Source organism: Bidens hawaiensis, unplaced genomic scaffold (assembly GCF_021521415.1).
Source record: "Bidens hawaiensis isolate Kalapana, Puna unplaced genomic scaffold, B.hawaiensis_p1.1 tig00049975_1, whole genome shotgun sequence".
Classification (NCBI taxonomy): domain Eukaryota; kingdom Viridiplantae; phylum Streptophyta; class Magnoliopsida; order Asterales; family Asteraceae; genus Bidens; species Bidens hawaiensis.
The window spans coordinates 28,701-45,008 of record NW_027498962.1 but is presented as its reverse complement, the minus strand read 5'-3'; the positions used below and the strand labels follow the sequence as shown (position 1 = coordinate 45,008).

The following is a 16,308-nucleotide window of genomic DNA, read 5'->3' as shown; positions in this document are numbered from 1 at the left end:
AAACAACGGACTGGGGAGAATTATAGAGGTAGGGTACCAAAAAGACCCAAATACTCTTAAGTATCACCCGCGGGTCACAGGGAAGTCCCTCATATACCACCCGTGGGACATATGGATCACTCGCATAACTCAATAAGGGGGAACACCGATACGTCCTAGAGACCATGCGGAAGCATCCAGGCACCCTCAAAATCATCCGCAGGGTAGCATACTCACCCGCTAGGATAACCGGAAGGCAATGCCACAGGACAACTGTAATTAACTAATTACCTTCTAGAAGATTTACCAAGATCCTTTCTTGGAGGATACGTGACTCATCAGCCAATGAATAGAGGTCAGTTGACCAGGTTGTTATAACCGTGCACATGGCCATATATATCTCGTCCTATCATAAAGAGACACGTGTCCAGGTTGTTATAACCATGCACATGGGACGTATAGCTCAACCTATTATATGAGGACACATGTCCAGACGCTTACAAGAGATTTTCTAGAATGGGACAGCTGACCCAATTATATTCCCACACTCTTCGGCTATAAATAGTTCACAATCTCCATGAGGTAACACATTCACACCCCACTATCTACTTAAAATACTTAAGTACTTTCTCTCCATCGGAACTGTACTTATTCTCACGCCGGAGAGTGGTTATGGGAAGACCCCCCCTCTTGTCCTTCCCGTAACGAGCTCACGGTGCTTGTTTTGCAGGTTTATGTCACTGGACTTCTAGAGGTTGTGCTCATATCGTTGTCAGTTGTATTTGTATCCTACCCTGTGAACTCATTAATTCCAAAACCCGTTATGGAGATTGGATCGGTGTTCCTTCACATTGTTTAGAGACTTGGGCGTAACACTTGTGTCACTAACTTATTATTCAACACATGTACCATCATCCCTACAACTAACTAAAATTTGTAAATATATAAATTCTGATCCGACATAAAGTTTGATAAAAACAGACTTTATTTAAATCAGATGGGTTTTGAAATCCATTTGAGAGGGAGCAGTCACAGTCCCTCGGGAGTTGAGCAGATGCTTTACTCTTTTGTTGTTCCCCGTAAAGCAAATCAATAATCAAATCACTGAATGATCAACACATATTTCATATTGCAACTTCAGACCCAACATACACACATACAATATGGATGCTGCAACTAAATCAAACGAAAGAAGATCAACACAATAACAAATACCAATACCAATACCATTGTCTCCCTTAACAGAATGGCCGCAGTACCATAGCCATCAGCCGCAGGAAGTTAAAAGAAAAGGCCGCCGGAGAACGTTGTTAGGACTAGGAAAGACATCCAAAGTGAAGTGTCATGATTCTGACCATGAAGATGGTTTTGGTGTCAGTGAAAAGTACGAGAATGTTAATGATCGAAGGGTTTTGTTGCTGGGAGTATTGGGATGCCCGCTTACACCTATTTCAGTTGATAATAATGAGTTTCAGTACAACATCAAAGATAATAATATTCCATTTGTATGTTCTATTCTATCTTTCTGACAAATGTTACTCATATTATTATTACTCATTCCTTTATGCAGGTTTATATAAATAATTAAAAAACAAAACATTGTTTTTATAGATTATTAGCTTATAATATTTTCTGCAGTTAATGTAATAAACTTTAACCCATATACACATATACAGTCATAATCATGTAACCTGAATATTATTTGTGTAACTCATTAACAAGTTAAACGGATTGTAAATAGGTTGTTATGCTGTAAGCGGGTTGTAATATATGGGTTAAACGGGTTGTAAATGGGTTGTTGCATAGTAATAGAAGGAAACGGGTTGGTGGGTTGTAGTTAACGGGTTATGTGGATTGTCTGGTAGTTGTAAATTGGTTAAAACTAGAGTTGGCAATGTGAGTGGGTTGGGTTGGGTTGGATTTGAATGATGGGTCAGGATGGGTATCGGTCAGGATGTATATGAGGTCAGAATGGATTTTTAAAATAGAGGGTTAGGATGAATATGGGTCAAGATGGGTAAAGCTAACCTATCTTGACCAAAGTTAAAGGTTGACATACAAAGGGTTTTAAAAACCCCTCAAAAAAATATTCAAAAAAACTATTAAAAAAATAATAACTCAAAATATAAATAAAAAACGCAAAATGTAAAATAACTAAAATGTTCCCCCGTTATCCTCGTTCATTAAAAAAAAAGAAGAAGAAAAACGTTTTGTACCGGTTCAGGTTCGAGTTTTTCGGGGTTTTTTCGGTTCGATTTTGTTTTTTTTTTCATTTCGGTCGGTTTCGGTATTTGCTCGGTTTCAATGATTTCGGTTTCGATTTCTCAGCTTTTTCGCTTTCAGTGTTGTTTTGTTTTAATCAGTTTTTTCGGTTTCATTTCGTTTTTTTTTTGTTTCGTTTCGATTCTTTTTGTTTTATTTTGGTCGGTTACGTTTCAGTTTTTTTTGTTTCGTTTTGGTAAGCTTTTTGATTGCATTTCGCTTTTCTTTGTTTCGTTTTGGTTAGTTTTTCGGTGTCGTATCGTTTTTTTTGTATTGTTTTGGTCGTTTTTCTATTCCTGTTGAGTTTCGTTTTAGTTTCGTTTTGGTCGGTTCGGTGTTTTTGATTTGTTTTGATCCGATTTTTAAATTGCATTTAGTTTTTATATGTTTCCTTTTGGTCAGTTTTTCAGTTTCAATTCAGTTTTTTTGTTTCGTTTCGGTCATTTTTCTATTTCAGTTCAGTTTCGTTTCGGTCGTTTTTCTATTTCAGTTCAGCTTTGTTTCGGTTTTTTTGTTTTGTTTTGGTCGGTTCAGTGTTTTTGTTTTGTTTTGGTCAGCTTTCAGTTGCATTTCGGTTTTTTTTTTGTTTCGTTTTGGTCGTTTTTCTATTCCGGTTCAGTTTCGTTTTGGTTTTTTTGTTTCGTTTTGGTCGTTTTTCTATTTCAGTTCAGTTTTGTTTTTCTATTTCAGTTCAGTTTTGTTTCGTTTTTGTCGGTTCAGTGTTTTTGTTTTGTTTTGTTTTGGTCAGCTTTCAGTTGCATTTCGTTTTTTTTCGTTTTGGTCGTTTTTCTATTCCGGTTCAGTTTCGTTTTGGTTTTTTTGTTTCGTTTTGGTCATTTTTCTATTTCAGATCAATTTCGTTTCGGTTTTTTTTGTTTCGTTTTGGTCGGTTAGGTGTTTATGTTTTGTTTTGGTCAGCTTTTCATTTGCATTTCGCTTTTTTTTGTTTCGTTTTGGTCAGCTTTTCGGTTTCATATCGGTTTTTTTATTTCGTTTTGTTTGTTTTTCTATTTCGATTCAGTTTTGTTTCGGTTCGGTCGATTCGGTGTTTTTGTTTAGTTTTGGTTAGCTTTTCGGTTGTTTTTCGCTTTTTTGTTTCGTTTTGGTCAGTTTTTCGGTTTCATATCGGTTTTTAGTTTCGTTTTGGTCAGTTTTTCGGTTTCATATCGGTTTTTTTATTTCGTTTTGTTTGTTTTTCTATTTCGATTCAGTTTTGTTTCGGTTCGGTCGATTCGGTGTTTTTGTTTAGTTTTGGTTAGCTTTTCGGTTGTTTTTCGCTTTTTTGTTTCGTTTTGGTCAGTTTTTCGGTTTCATTCCGGTTTTTTGTGTTTCGTTTTGGTCGTTTTTCTATTTTGGTTCTGTTTGCTTTTTGTTTTTTTGTTTCGTTTTAGTCGGTTCAGGGATTTTGTGTTTCGCTTTGATCGTTTTTTGGATTTCGGATGAGTTTTCTTTCGCACGTGATAGTTTGGGTATTTTGAATTAGATAAATTTTGGATAACTTGGATATTTTGTTTTGACCCATTTTAACCTATAAATGAAACTCATTTGTATATTTCCAACCCATCTTGACCCACTTGAAGAATTTTTATGATCCATCCTAACTCATTTTACTTTTAAAGTTTATCCATCTTGACCCAAAACAATCCATTTGGGTTGGGTTTGCCACCCTTAGTTAAAACGCTTGTCTTGTTGTAGTAAATGCGTTAGACGGGTTGTAGTAAACGGGTTAAGTTGATTGACTGCCTATTTTCATAAATAGGTCAAAGGGTTGACCGTGATAAACAGTTTTTATTATAATTTTAATTAGGTTGACGAGTCAATATGTTTAATGAAACAAGTTAAACAGGTTAACCTAAACATAACCGGTTCAATTAAATGGGTTAAACATATCAACTAGAAAACAACTTGTTTAATAAACTATTTTTCATTTCGGGTGTCATGTCCATACTTCTAACCCAATATAATATATGTTTGTAGGAGAGGTCTACTGCACAATACATAATACAACAATACTTAGCAGCAACAGGGTGCTTAAAGATGATGTCAACCGGGGCCAACAGTCATCCGCAGCAATCGGGTTACTATAAAAACATGTACACAACAGGGACCGTTAAAATGACATGTTGTGAAACCGAGATTTCATCAATACGAGGACAAAGTGTCACCAAAAGTGGCAGCCGGTCACATGAAACCGATAATGTTAATGGTTGTTTTGTTCTGTGGCATATGGTGCCCGGAATGTGGTCTCTTGAGCTTGTACTTTCTTCGGGCAATAAGGTCTTGGCTGGCAGTGATGGGGATACTGTTTGGGAAACAGATCGCAAAAAGGTCCAAAACGCCCCTTACGACGTATTATTCAGGTCACTTCTTTACACATTTGGAGATCATATTATTATTCTAGATGCAAAAATAAATGTTTTCATGACTGGACTGGTTATCCAATTAGGGATGAACCAGTGTATAATTATTTTTTCTACCCAAAATCGTATTTATGGATTCATTTACTACTCCAGATTTCATATTTATTTATTTAAAAGTTAATATTTTATTAAAATTACAAAATCTACACCAAAATCTAAGATTCCAAATCTATGTCATTTATTAAATTGTTTTGACTTCATCCGTAAGTCCGTCCGACCAGTGGACCTTACTGTCTGGGGTGATTTTGAAAACATTAGAAAAATCATGTTTGCAGGCACTACTTGTGTTTTGTGTGAGTTAGATACGGGCTTGCATCCTTGGTCGTTTAACCCGAATATTGGGTCCAAATCTAATCATTTTGCGCTCCAAATTATAACATGCAGCGGTTTTTTATTATTCCATTTTTAATGTAAATCACGTTGCGAACGATGTGAAACCTTTGCTATCTACATAATTTAAGCATATTTTAGTTACTACCTTTCCAACCGGGTCATAATAGCTAAATGTCAAGTTACCCTTGTATGTCAAGATATCATTTTAAAAACATGATGTGCATGGTCCTGTGTGACAATAAGTTCGCTAACGAGTATAATGCATTTATGAAAACTTGTAGGGACTGGATCCGAAGAGCACAGCTATGTTATTTGCAAAGGCGGAACGCTTAGGGGACAAGAAAATAGGGGAAGAAGAGTGTTTCGTGTTGAAAGTTTGCGCATCGACGGAGGATTTAATTGCACGAAACCATGAACCAGGCCCTATCATGGTCGAGGTGTTAAGACATGTACTTTATGGATACTTTAGCCAAAAAAGCGGGCTTCTTGTATACATGGAGGACTCACAACTCACTCGAGCCATAGTCGGGCATGATAATATGAACAATGCTAATATCTTTTGTGACGATCAAATGATCGAAGAAGTAATGTATTGGGAAACTAGTATTGGTAGTAGTATTGGAGATTATAAGCCGGTAGAGGGTTTGATGGTGGCACACCAAGGACGGTCTGTAGCCACGGTGTTTGGGTTTCCTGACTTGTGCTTACAGGACCAACAACCGTATGTGTATAGGACTCGGTTTGAAGAGTTATGGAACATTGATGATATTGCGTTTAATATCCATGGTCTATCACCTCATTCGTTCCTCCCGCCGTCCCAATAAATTGTATGAAACTCAGAATTTATATCCATCTGACTTTGTCTAATATATAGGGGATTTTATTATTTTCATTTAAGTTAAGTTTAAGGAAATGTATCCAAATTTACTTCTATTGTCATCATTTTCAAAAGTTTAGTTGAAACCACCTAATTGTTAAAAATACTTTTAAATGTCACTCAAGTACAGTTTAGTTTATTTTATGCTAATTCGAAGCGAGTTGCATTTGGATCCTTCGTCGGATGACAAGTCGCCCAGAACTTAGAATCTGCATTGAGATCAATTAAGCCTTTCTGATTGAATTTATTAACTGATTAAACAATTTCATTCAAACATAGTGCGTATTTACAGCTACAGAAAACTGGCTATAATCCACCCACTTGGGTGTTAAATTATTTACAAACATGTTAAGACTGTACATCTTTATATTAATACCCTTTTCTATAAAACAAATCATCTTTTGGCAGCCATTGCTTCTTCAATGCTTCTAATAACTACACTCAAACTATCGCCATTTTCAAGAGCTTTTACAGCAGCTTTATGTGCTTGTTTATGCCATTTCAACAGATTATACGACTGTAAAACCGACCACCTCGCTAGATTCGACATCTATTTCAACACGATAACAAAACCATAATCAATTATCATCAACATTTACAAAGAGAAAAAGGCCAAACTGATCAAACAGTTACCTCAGCAACAGATAATGGTGGTTCCAAAAGCAAACAAATGCTTCTAAATAAATTTTCATCATTTTCTCCACCCTCGGCTTCACCATAAACAAGAGCTTCGGCTGCTATCCCACCAAATAGCACCATGCAGTATCTGAATAACATTTGCAAACATTAACAAATTATATTATTAGTCATTCGGTTTTAGCAAGCAACTTACATCTTATTATGTATACATATATGCCTTGTGACATCTAATGTGGCATTTAATAATTCATTTTAAAATATGAACTTTAAAAAAAATATCATTTTTTTTTCAAACTTGTAAATAAATTTGTTTTTAGATATTTTTCACTTATCCGTTCTTTGCACACGTGGCCTATAATATATGGCATCAACCAGTACCACATCATTAATTTACAAGTTAAATGGGGCTGCTTAATAAAGTTGGTGATAAATTATAAGTTGGTTCGCCCTTTTACATATATTGATGTGTGTATGTGTAAAATATGTATATCTCTGTATATTTGAAAAGCTACTATTCACCCCCTATAACTTTTTAATATACTTTGAAAGTGGTTGTGAGTGAAGGAAAGAGAAATGGTAATGATAAAGGTATAAAAAATATTATTTAATTGAAAATGAGAGAGAAAATGTAGTGTGTTTTAGTGTAATTTTGAACTTAGGGATCGGGAATAGGATGGGAATGCTATAAGTAGAAAACAGCAAGGGCCGATGAACAATTGTACCTATTGCGTTAACTATGATACTTAAAATGATTATATGTATGAGTGTGTGTATATGTCTCAATGTTGAAACATTAATTACATAAATAAAGAAGCACCTGTCAAAGGCAACACCGGTGAGTCGGCCCTCAGCAAGCTCGTTTTGAAGATTCTCATCCCAAAACTGTGTTCCTGCCTGCACAGTTGAAATTAAAATAATGCCATCAGAGCTCCGATTAACTTTTTACAAAACAAATTGCAGCTAAAATTCTAATATTGAAATACCTGCCCTTGAATCCCCATCTGCATCGCAACAATTGGATCTAAAATTACCCCTCGAATGGGGCATCCCATTAGGTAAGCTACAATTTCCAAAACAGGAAATTAATCATTAATCATTAGCATAACACAACTCTTTAATATAGAAAATAAAAATATTGCACATTAATACTCACCAACAAGAAGATGTCCTGCTTCATGTACAAGAATACGCCGCTTGTAAGGAGGCCAATAACTTGTTATTTGGGCTAAACATGTGCCACCAAGAAAGATGGAATCCGCCATGGCTAAACCCAATATTACCGCCAGCTGTGGTCGGAGATCAACTCCATGGTCAACCAGATATGATAATCCAGCAAAAAATGCAGCCAGAATAACACTAGAGCTTGTAGAAAGACCCCATTTCTTTGGTGAAAGTTTGGAAACTGTACCATCAAGTATAAAATTTGTTTCAATTTGTTGCAGTTTGCGTTTATTGCAGTTATAAGATGAACGAACAATAACACAGATCATAATGTTACATTTCTTGCATAACAAGCAAGATGATGTAAGTTTCAAAGAGATTGCATACCTTCTAAACCAGTTGAAGACTTCAAAACAGTCGGAGTAACATCTCTTGGTCCCTCAAGAACTGCAAATTATAAACAATGATTCTCTCAATTTTAGAACAAAATCTAGAATTCTATAAGTAATGGAGATATGCATGATTGTATATAGAACACTCTAGAAAACTCTTTAGGCTAAGGGGTATACACCCCTCAACACCATTCCCCTCATTCTCCACGTCAGTTCCCCCCCCCCCCCATCATTCAACATCACCATTCAACCCCCTTCAACCAAGGAAATACACCACTCTCCATCATTCTCCACCATTCACCATTTTTATTATAATATTCAAAATCCACCACTCTCCACCAATGGGCCCCACATGAAAGCTTTACTGATGCGAGTGACCATCCTCAGTGAGGTCTGGGGGGGGGGGGTGTTTGCGTGAGACCGGTGAGTAGTGAGTGGCCATGTGGCTACCACCTAGGACCAGTGGGGGTTGCCCACTGGTGTATACCCCTTAGCCTTATAAAACAAGAGCTACAACAGGGAACTTATTTAGAAGCTTAACTGCTAGACTAATTTATTTAACTCATTCTTATTCTGATATCAGTTGTAATAGCATCCTATGTAAGAGAAAGTGTTTACATTTGCTTATGCTGTAACTTGTAACCAAACGCACAATAATCAGAACCGTATAAATATATGTGCAGTTTGAATAAAAAACATTGAAATTGTTTATTTAGAGCTGCTTTCCCCCATTAAATAATTAGCAATGAGTTCAACATATACCCAGTTTAAAATAAACTAATAGAGAACCCTAAGAACTGTATAAGCACTTGCGCGCCACTACGTCCTTCATCAAGGATTCACGTGAAGCCTGTTTCTTTATACAGTACTGGGTGAGTTGTCAAAGTCGACACAAAAGACAATCCCGTGTGCGTATTTTTCGCAGATGATGCTGTGCTAGTAGCAGAGACTAAACCAAGCATGAATGAGAAATTGGAGGATGGCGAGTAACCTTAGAATGAAACAGTTTAGGGATAAGTCGCTCTAACACCGAGTACCTCTAGTAATTATTTCTACAATCTAAGGTACTCGATAAAATTGGGCACATGTTTGCAGCAGCAAAAACAACAGATATAATTATGCAAATGTTACAAAATATTACCGATACTGCGATACTTTGCGAATTGGTTTAAGAAGCCCTTATCCTTGAGGAAAGCATAAGCAGCAGCAACAAGCCTCAAATCATCCGCATTTAAGCAAGTATCCAACACATCCCAATCTCTCTGCAACTCCATCAATCCCAAGGGTTTGTTATTATTATCATCAGTAGGCTGTGGGATATCCTGGAGGAAACGAAGAGCTCTGCCCAGATCTTTCTCTTTAACAGCTTCTTCATACTCCCTCCATTCCGTTAGGGCTCTGGGCCGTGAATAATGTTGCCGGATTTTCAACGGATAATTTGGAAACTGATTGGACTGGAAGAAGTTGTGTGGGCGTGATGGGGAAAATGGAGTACACCGGAGGAGAGAAATCGCCATTGAAGAAGCCGTGTGGTGGATGCTTGGTTGAAGCATAAAGAGGGAAAGTATTAACAGATTTTTTTTTTATATTTTCACCTCTTTTCCTTCCACTCCCTTTGGTTTGTGTTCTCGGGTGTCATTTAAAGAGGAATGAGAAGAAAATATGAAAGAATCGTGTTGAAGAGGATGGGAAGGGAAAGAAAATGATTGAAAATTTAAGTCCATACTCATCCTTCCAAACTGGAAAGATTATGAGAGAAAATGTGTGTGTATAACATTAACTACCTATTGACTCTTAAATTTTCTTTTCTTTCCTTTCATTTTCATTAAACTCAGGAACATGAAATGAGGTGACACATTTTCCTTCCCCTCGCTTTCTTTTCTCTTTCAATTCTCCTCATTTTCTTTTCTCTCCTTAAATGAAACTCGGGAACACACTCGGGACTGAAAAAGCCGAATCATAAAAATGAAAGTATTAACCGACGGTTAATTTTTTAATTTTTTGAATAACTGATTTTTTGATTCGGTTTCGGTAACCATTTTTAAATAGACAAAAATAACTGAACCGATTAACTAATACTTTTTATCTGTGACAATCATCTATAAAGATATTATGTTATAGTATTTTAAAATGATGTTTATCCAACTTTCTTTGACCATTATATTCTTTATCGTAGATATTTCACTCCATTAGTAACATGTATTAACTCGTTTCGAATGCAAGTGACTTTAAATTGCATTTATTATCTTATATAGTATTATAGTGGCTAAAATCTTCACATGTTAAAACTTAAAATTAAGTTCATGAGTAATTCTTTATGTGTGTAATGTGTATAACCTAATTGTTTAAAATGTTATCGGTTTTAATTTTGTAAATTCTTAACAAAGTTAAAAAAATTTAGTTAGTGTTAAAGGTTTTAGGTTTAGCGGTTAATCAACCAAACCGAACCGAACCAAATCAACCACTAATAACCACTTAACCAAAATTGAGTGGTTATTGTTTTTTAATAACCAGAGTGTTCGGTTATGATTTTGGTTATTGCCATTAATCGAGCCGATATGAACGTGCACATCCGTAGTTTATGGTGGGTTTTTTTACCCAAACCCAAACCCAAACCCCGTTTAAGATAAAACTTGAAACCCAAAATTAGTTTAAACAAAGGTTAATCGGGTTAAACTGATTAACACGAATTTACATTAAAAAAATGCCAATTTTAAATCTACATAATAATCAATTAATCATCATTAAAGTCTAGTTTCCCCCTCGTAAGTTTTGTTTTTGTCATGAACATAATGTTTTGTTTAGCTGTTTGTATGCATGTATATTTTGCTTTTGTCTTCCTCCCATAAAGATAGACGTTTTTTCTAGTTAATATTCGGATTGACTTTGTGCTTGTTTTATGTCATTTCTAGTTAATATATGTGTTTATTGCATACAAAATTTTATATTGGGAGGGATTTTATTTGACATGAATATCATGTTACCGTTATTTGTGAAGTATGAATTGCAACTAGTATTTAGAAACTCAAATATCGGTTAACTCGACCCAAATAAGCATGATATCTATCAATTTAGATCTTATTTGACCTGAATATCTATAAATTGACCTGAATTAAAAAAAACTCAAAAACAAAACCCTTAGGGGGTGATTGGTACAGAGAATGGAAAAGGAGAGAAAATAGAAATGGAAATGGAATTGTAGAGAAAGAGAATTGGTATGGAGAATGAGAATTATTTCTCTTGTTTGGTACACGAGAAAATAAACAGAGAACTCTACCATACCCAACCCCACCTCCACCCAACCTGACACCACTCACCACCACAGCCCCACCACCACCAGCACCACCACCACAGCCCCACCACCACAGCCCCACCACCACCACCAGCCCCACCACCACAGCCCCACACCACCAGCACCACCACCACCACCAGCCCCACCACCACAGCCCCACACCACCAGCACCACCACCACAGCCCTTTCTTCAACCACAGCCCACCACCACCGGCTGCCGCCACCAAATCCCCTTCTTCAACCACAGTACACAAGAAATTAAAAAGATTCAAATTTTTTGGAACATAAGATATAGAAAAAGGAGGCTCAGATCTGTCATCACTGCCTCTTTGGAGATTTTGTGGTGGTGGTTGTGGTGGCGATGATGATGATAATCAGAAGCGACCTGCGACCACCGCCGATTTCCACCACCACTGTCACCCACCTGCGACCACAATCACCCACCTGCGACCACAATCACCCGACCATCTGAAAACCCTAACCTACCACGAACCACCACTTGAAACCCTAATCTCCGTTCACCCGTACCACCTGCAACCTACAACCGGTTACCATCTCTGTGTTCACCACTGCGAACGGCGGAGACGGGGTGGTGGTTGCAGACTTGGAGACGAGGTGGCGGTTGCAGACTTGGAGACGAGGTGGCGGCCGGAGACGAGGTGGTGACATGCTATGAGGAGGCTGCTGAGAAATGGATTTCTCTTTGTTTTAAAGAGAAATGGAATTCTCTAGTTTTAGAGAAATAAAAAGAGAAATAGAAATGAAAAGTGGAAAACAAACAAAAGAAATATTTCTAATTCCATTTCTCCCCAATCAAATCCCTCTACCAAACACCCCCTTAGTGAAAAGCCAATAGGTTGATCCACGTTGTATTTTTGTGGAAACGGGCACATATATCGGATTTGGACCCAAAGAGGGTTGATAACAGTCAAAGTTTGTTTTTGTTCAAAGTGGTTTCCATGTATATAATATTAATTCACCTTGAAACCAATGCGGTTCATTTTTAACTGGTTTCAACGAAGGATTTCTCAAACAGACAGTCCCATTTGAAACAAGGTCTGGATTCGATTCAGGTCAATAAACAATTATGTTCTCAAACCAGATTATATCTTTGTGTCTAGTGAAAAAACAACCATAGTTATTTGGTCAACCGATGGCATGGTACTAAAAGACTAATCTCTGCAAAGATTGTTGCATTCCATTGCTTCGGTTGTGGATGTTTTTAATAATGGTGTATCTAGCAATGGACAATTACGAACTTGGGTGTGTTTGCTTTTTATGTTTGGGATATAAATGGTGGCGATGTAGACATTGTAAGGATGTTTGTGGGAAGGAATCAATACTTTAGAAAAGTTTATAAACGTTTGTGGGTGTTGTTGATATGTCAGATGACTAAACACGTTTGTGGACGTTTTAAAATTCATCACAATATCCTCTTTGTGCATCATTTTCTTTGTTTCAACCCTAGACCATGAATCAACGGTGATATCTAGACAACAGTAGTTTAACCCACACCCATACACCTTCTATAAGGGCTTTTTAAGGCAATTGTTGAAAAGGTCATGAACTTTTGTTGCATTTATACATAATCCCTAGACTATATTGTTGTTTGATTGAAACACTTTACCTTCTTTAGTTAATAGAATTCCTGCATTTAATTATTAATTTAAACCCATTTTTTTGTATAACTAAATCCTTAAACCTTTCAAAAGTTAATGAAAGAGTCTTTTGCATGCTGAAATCTTAAAATTTAATTGTGCTAATCACGTAAAATAAAGTTGATTTGTGCTAACACAATAAAAGTTTATAGGTATTCTTAACGACCGCCCCTAAATCTTTTTAAAGTTGTTACCTATATAAAGCCAAACTTGTTAGCATTTTTATTCAAGAACACCTTAAATGGTGAAATACTAAGAGTAGATGTATATGTGAATTCTGACAATCACAATGTGGAGATGTTAAACAGTAGAAGTATATGTGAATTCCACCAATAGTAATGAAGCTAGCGAGTCTTAACGCTAAGGTGATGACAGCCGTCATTGACATCAGTGATTCGACATATACAATTTTGTATCAGTAACTTTTGTTTGACATGTGCATGAGTATTGTCATATCGTTATAACTTATAACTAGAAATTAATGTATCGTGATTTTTTCTTGATCTAACTCTATTACATACAAATATGACAGATATAACATTACGTCCAGTTTGACTTATTTAGTTTTTTTTAAATTCTCTCTCGTAGATATCCCAGTGTATAAAATTCTTGTTAGTTTCTTCAAAAGTGAAATATTAAATTTTGTCTGTTAGTTCTTTTCTAGTTAGGCTCAATTTTAAGAAATGAAACAGAAAAATAAAACAAAAATGATCGCGTGGCCTAATGGGTAAGGCGCTTGCCTCCGGAGCGGGAGGTTGTGGGTTCGAGTCCCATCTCGATCGTTTCAATTTTTTCATCATTTTAGTACTTTATTGATGCTTTTTTGCTTTCTGTGATTGTAATTGTGTAAAAAAAAGAAAGAAAAGAAGATATAACTTCTAGGGCTTGAATTATTTATGCAAACGAATCTTAACACCATATTTACGAAATTACAGGTTTATACCAATCATCTCAATGGATAGTTTCCATTTTGTTTTCTTAAACAAGCCCCAATAACTTATTTTTTTTATTGAGTTCATCAAACATACATAGTAACATTACAAATTTTTTTATAAAGTACATGAAATTTAAACTTCTAACTAGTGTTTTACCCGGCGCAACTCCGGACGATAGTATAACTCAAGCATTGCCGGTCTCAAGCATTGAAGCGGTACGTCGATGGGAATTCGGTCGGTTTCGGTTATGTGCGTTATAAAACAAGATAAATTATAAAAAATAAGACAGACAAATGGAGGTAGCTTTGGTCGGTAAAACTCGAGTGCTGGTAAAACCAACCATTTTCGATTTCGAGCGTTGAGGTGGCGAGTCTATGCAAATTCGGTTGGTTTTCTTCACGTTCGTTACAATACCATAACTAAAAAAAGCAACATCAGGTCGGTTTTCGTTAAGGTATCGGAACTAAAACAAAGCGCGGTGAGGTCTATGTGATTCAGTCGATTTTAATTACATTTGTGACGGTGCCAAAACTAAACAAGCAGGTCTGTAAAACCCGGTTGTCTAGTAAAACCCGAAAGTTGTTGGTCCCAAACGTTACTACGGCGAATCGACGTGAATAACCGTGTAGTTATCAAATTTGAAAAATGTGTGGTTCATATTCAATGTTTTGATGCATAGTAACTTTTGTGAGTGTGTTAAATGTTGGTTTTTAATATATATAAAATAACAAGATAAACAAGATCAATTTGTGAAAATTGACGCATTACATAAATACACAATCAAGTAACTTATCCAACAAAGAGATGGTTTTTCTGTAACTCAATTTCTGAAATATTCATCTAGTGCAGGCAGTTGACAATATATATATATGACCAGTTCCACAATCAACATGTTCCCTCTACAAATTCTTCAAAATAAAAGATTTAATGTTAGCATACAGCTCTTGTAGCTCAGTTGGTTAGAGCACCCGTTTAGTAAGCGGGAGGTCTTGAGTTCGACTCTCAACAAGAGCAAAACATACATTTTTCATCATATAAGTTTCATTTTTTAGATATTAAATTTGTTAACGAAATAGTAGCTGTAGCTCTAGCTCACCCTTTGTGCGTTCCATAATTCCACTCACTCGGTTTCCAATGTTAGCATGCAAAATTAACTATAATCAAAATCATATAATGAATCAACAATGCTTTTGTGAAGAGGAACATATAAGAAAAGTTTCTCTAGAGAAGTAAATTCTCATTTTTTAAGATACGGGTCACATTACAACGTACATAAATTTTCATCAACCATATGATATTGTGCCGACTATTTCATTTCAATTCAACTCAACTCAATGTGACCCAATTTGAGGGAGGGGCACCCACCACCTCAACCCACCACCCTCATATCTTCCAACTTAGCCATGAGTAGTAGTCCTCGCCCTCCAACCTAGCTCTTCTAGCTTGCTTCACCATAGGCACCTTTCTAGCACTTCTACTCGTTTCATCACATAACGCGCAAAACCTGCGACTGGTATGAGCTTAACCTAGCGCTCCACAGAGTAGCCTACATCAGTTACACGTGTATAATGTCTGTTACGCACATTCCAATGTCGGTTACCCGCGCAGAGTTTGTTACACGTGTTTAATATCAGTTACACACTTTTAAGCTTCAGTTAGTTTAAATGTCGGTTACGAGCATTCTGGTGTTGGTTATGCCTAGTGAGACAGGTAACACGTGTCAAGAGCCACGTAAAATCCGTAGCCCGAACTTGGTACTGTAACAGCCCAGCTTCCGACACACCATAATATTGTCTGTTTTGAACAGGACGTACCACCATCGCCTCACGGATTTGCTTTTGGTTGAACAGGTGAAGACTTCTTAAGACTCCCATATGAGCATTTAACTATGATGTTCTCCCCTCATTCACTACCATTAAGTGTCCAAAATGCGTTATGATGACTTATGAGGAAGGCAGGGGCGGACCTATATGTTTAGCAGGGGTAACATCCGCTACCCCTCAATTTTTCGTCGGTAATGCAAAAAATCTATTATTTTGACGGTTTTTGTATTTCGTTACCCCTGAAAAAAATATAATGTTACCCCTATTTGTTTATAGTCCAACCATATTAAAAGTTCAAATAAATTAAAGTCCAACAAAAGTTTAAACTCAAACCAATTATTATCTATTGCCCTATTAACCACATTTGTTTTATGTTCGTTGTTTGGTTTAAGGTTTAAAATTTATTTATTTTACCGTATTTCATACAATGTAAACAAAACAAAAATTGAAACAAGGCAATAAATATACATATGTGGTGCAGATTTCTCTAATTCGGTTTCGAAAGCTTAAAATCGAGACATTACAACCTCTTCTTTT

At 36.3% G+C, this 16,308-nt stretch overlaps 1 protein-coding gene, 2 non-coding genes and 1 pseudogene across 4 annotated transcripts; 3 read left to right on the top strand and 1 right to left on the bottom strand.

Moving 5' to 3' along the window:
- The first annotated feature begins 868 nt into the window (after positions 1-868).
- Positions 869-5,930, top strand: LOC143598353 (uncharacterized; annotated as a pseudogene). Its single transcript, XR_013147100.1, has 3 exons — positions 869-1,484; positions 4,219-4,601; positions 5,276-5,930. The product of XR_013147100.1 is annotated as an uncharacterized LOC143598353 (transcript).
- A 227-nt stretch (positions 5,931-6,157) lies between these two features.
- LOC143598355 (uncharacterized) lies at positions 6,158-9,580 on the bottom strand. The gene is made up of 7 exons (XM_077076591.1): positions 9,205-9,580; positions 8,059-8,118; positions 7,664-7,912; positions 7,494-7,570; positions 7,328-7,404; positions 6,505-6,637; positions 6,158-6,421 (listed from the first exon to the last, which is right to left on the bottom strand). The coding sequence occupies exons 1-7, from the start codon at positions 9,578-9,580 to the stop codon at positions 6,266-6,268; spliced, it is 1,128 nt and encodes a 375-aa protein (XP_076932706.1). The 3' UTR covers positions 6,158-6,265.
- Positions 9,581-13,722: 4,142 nt separating this feature from the next.
- Positions 13,723-13,795, top strand: TRNAR-CCG (transfer RNA arginine (anticodon CCG)). The gene has a single exon. It is a non-coding gene; the product is annotated as a tRNA-Arg (tRNA).
- Positions 13,796-14,888: 1,093 nt separating this feature from the next.
- On the top strand, positions 14,889-14,962 carry TRNAT-AGU (transfer RNA threonine (anticodon AGU)). Its single transcript has one exon. It is a non-coding gene; the product is annotated as a tRNA-Thr (tRNA).
- The last annotated feature ends 1,346 nt before the right edge of the window (positions 14,963-16,308 follow it).

Excerpts from the sequence above, each read along its gene's own strand:
- LOC143598355 (XM_077076591.1), bottom strand. The coding sequence starts at position 9,580 with ATGGCGATTTCTCTCCTCCGGTGTACTCCATTTTCCCCATCACGCCCA. Across the intron at positions 7,571-7,663 it reads AGCAGGACATCTTCTTGTTG|CTTACCTAATGGGATGCCCC; the intron begins GTGAGTATTAAT and ends TGGAAATTGTAG. Across the intron at positions 6,422-6,504 it reads CACCATTATCTGTTGCTGAG|ATGTCGAATCTAGCGAGGTG; the intron begins GTAACTGTTTGA and ends GTGTTGAAATAG.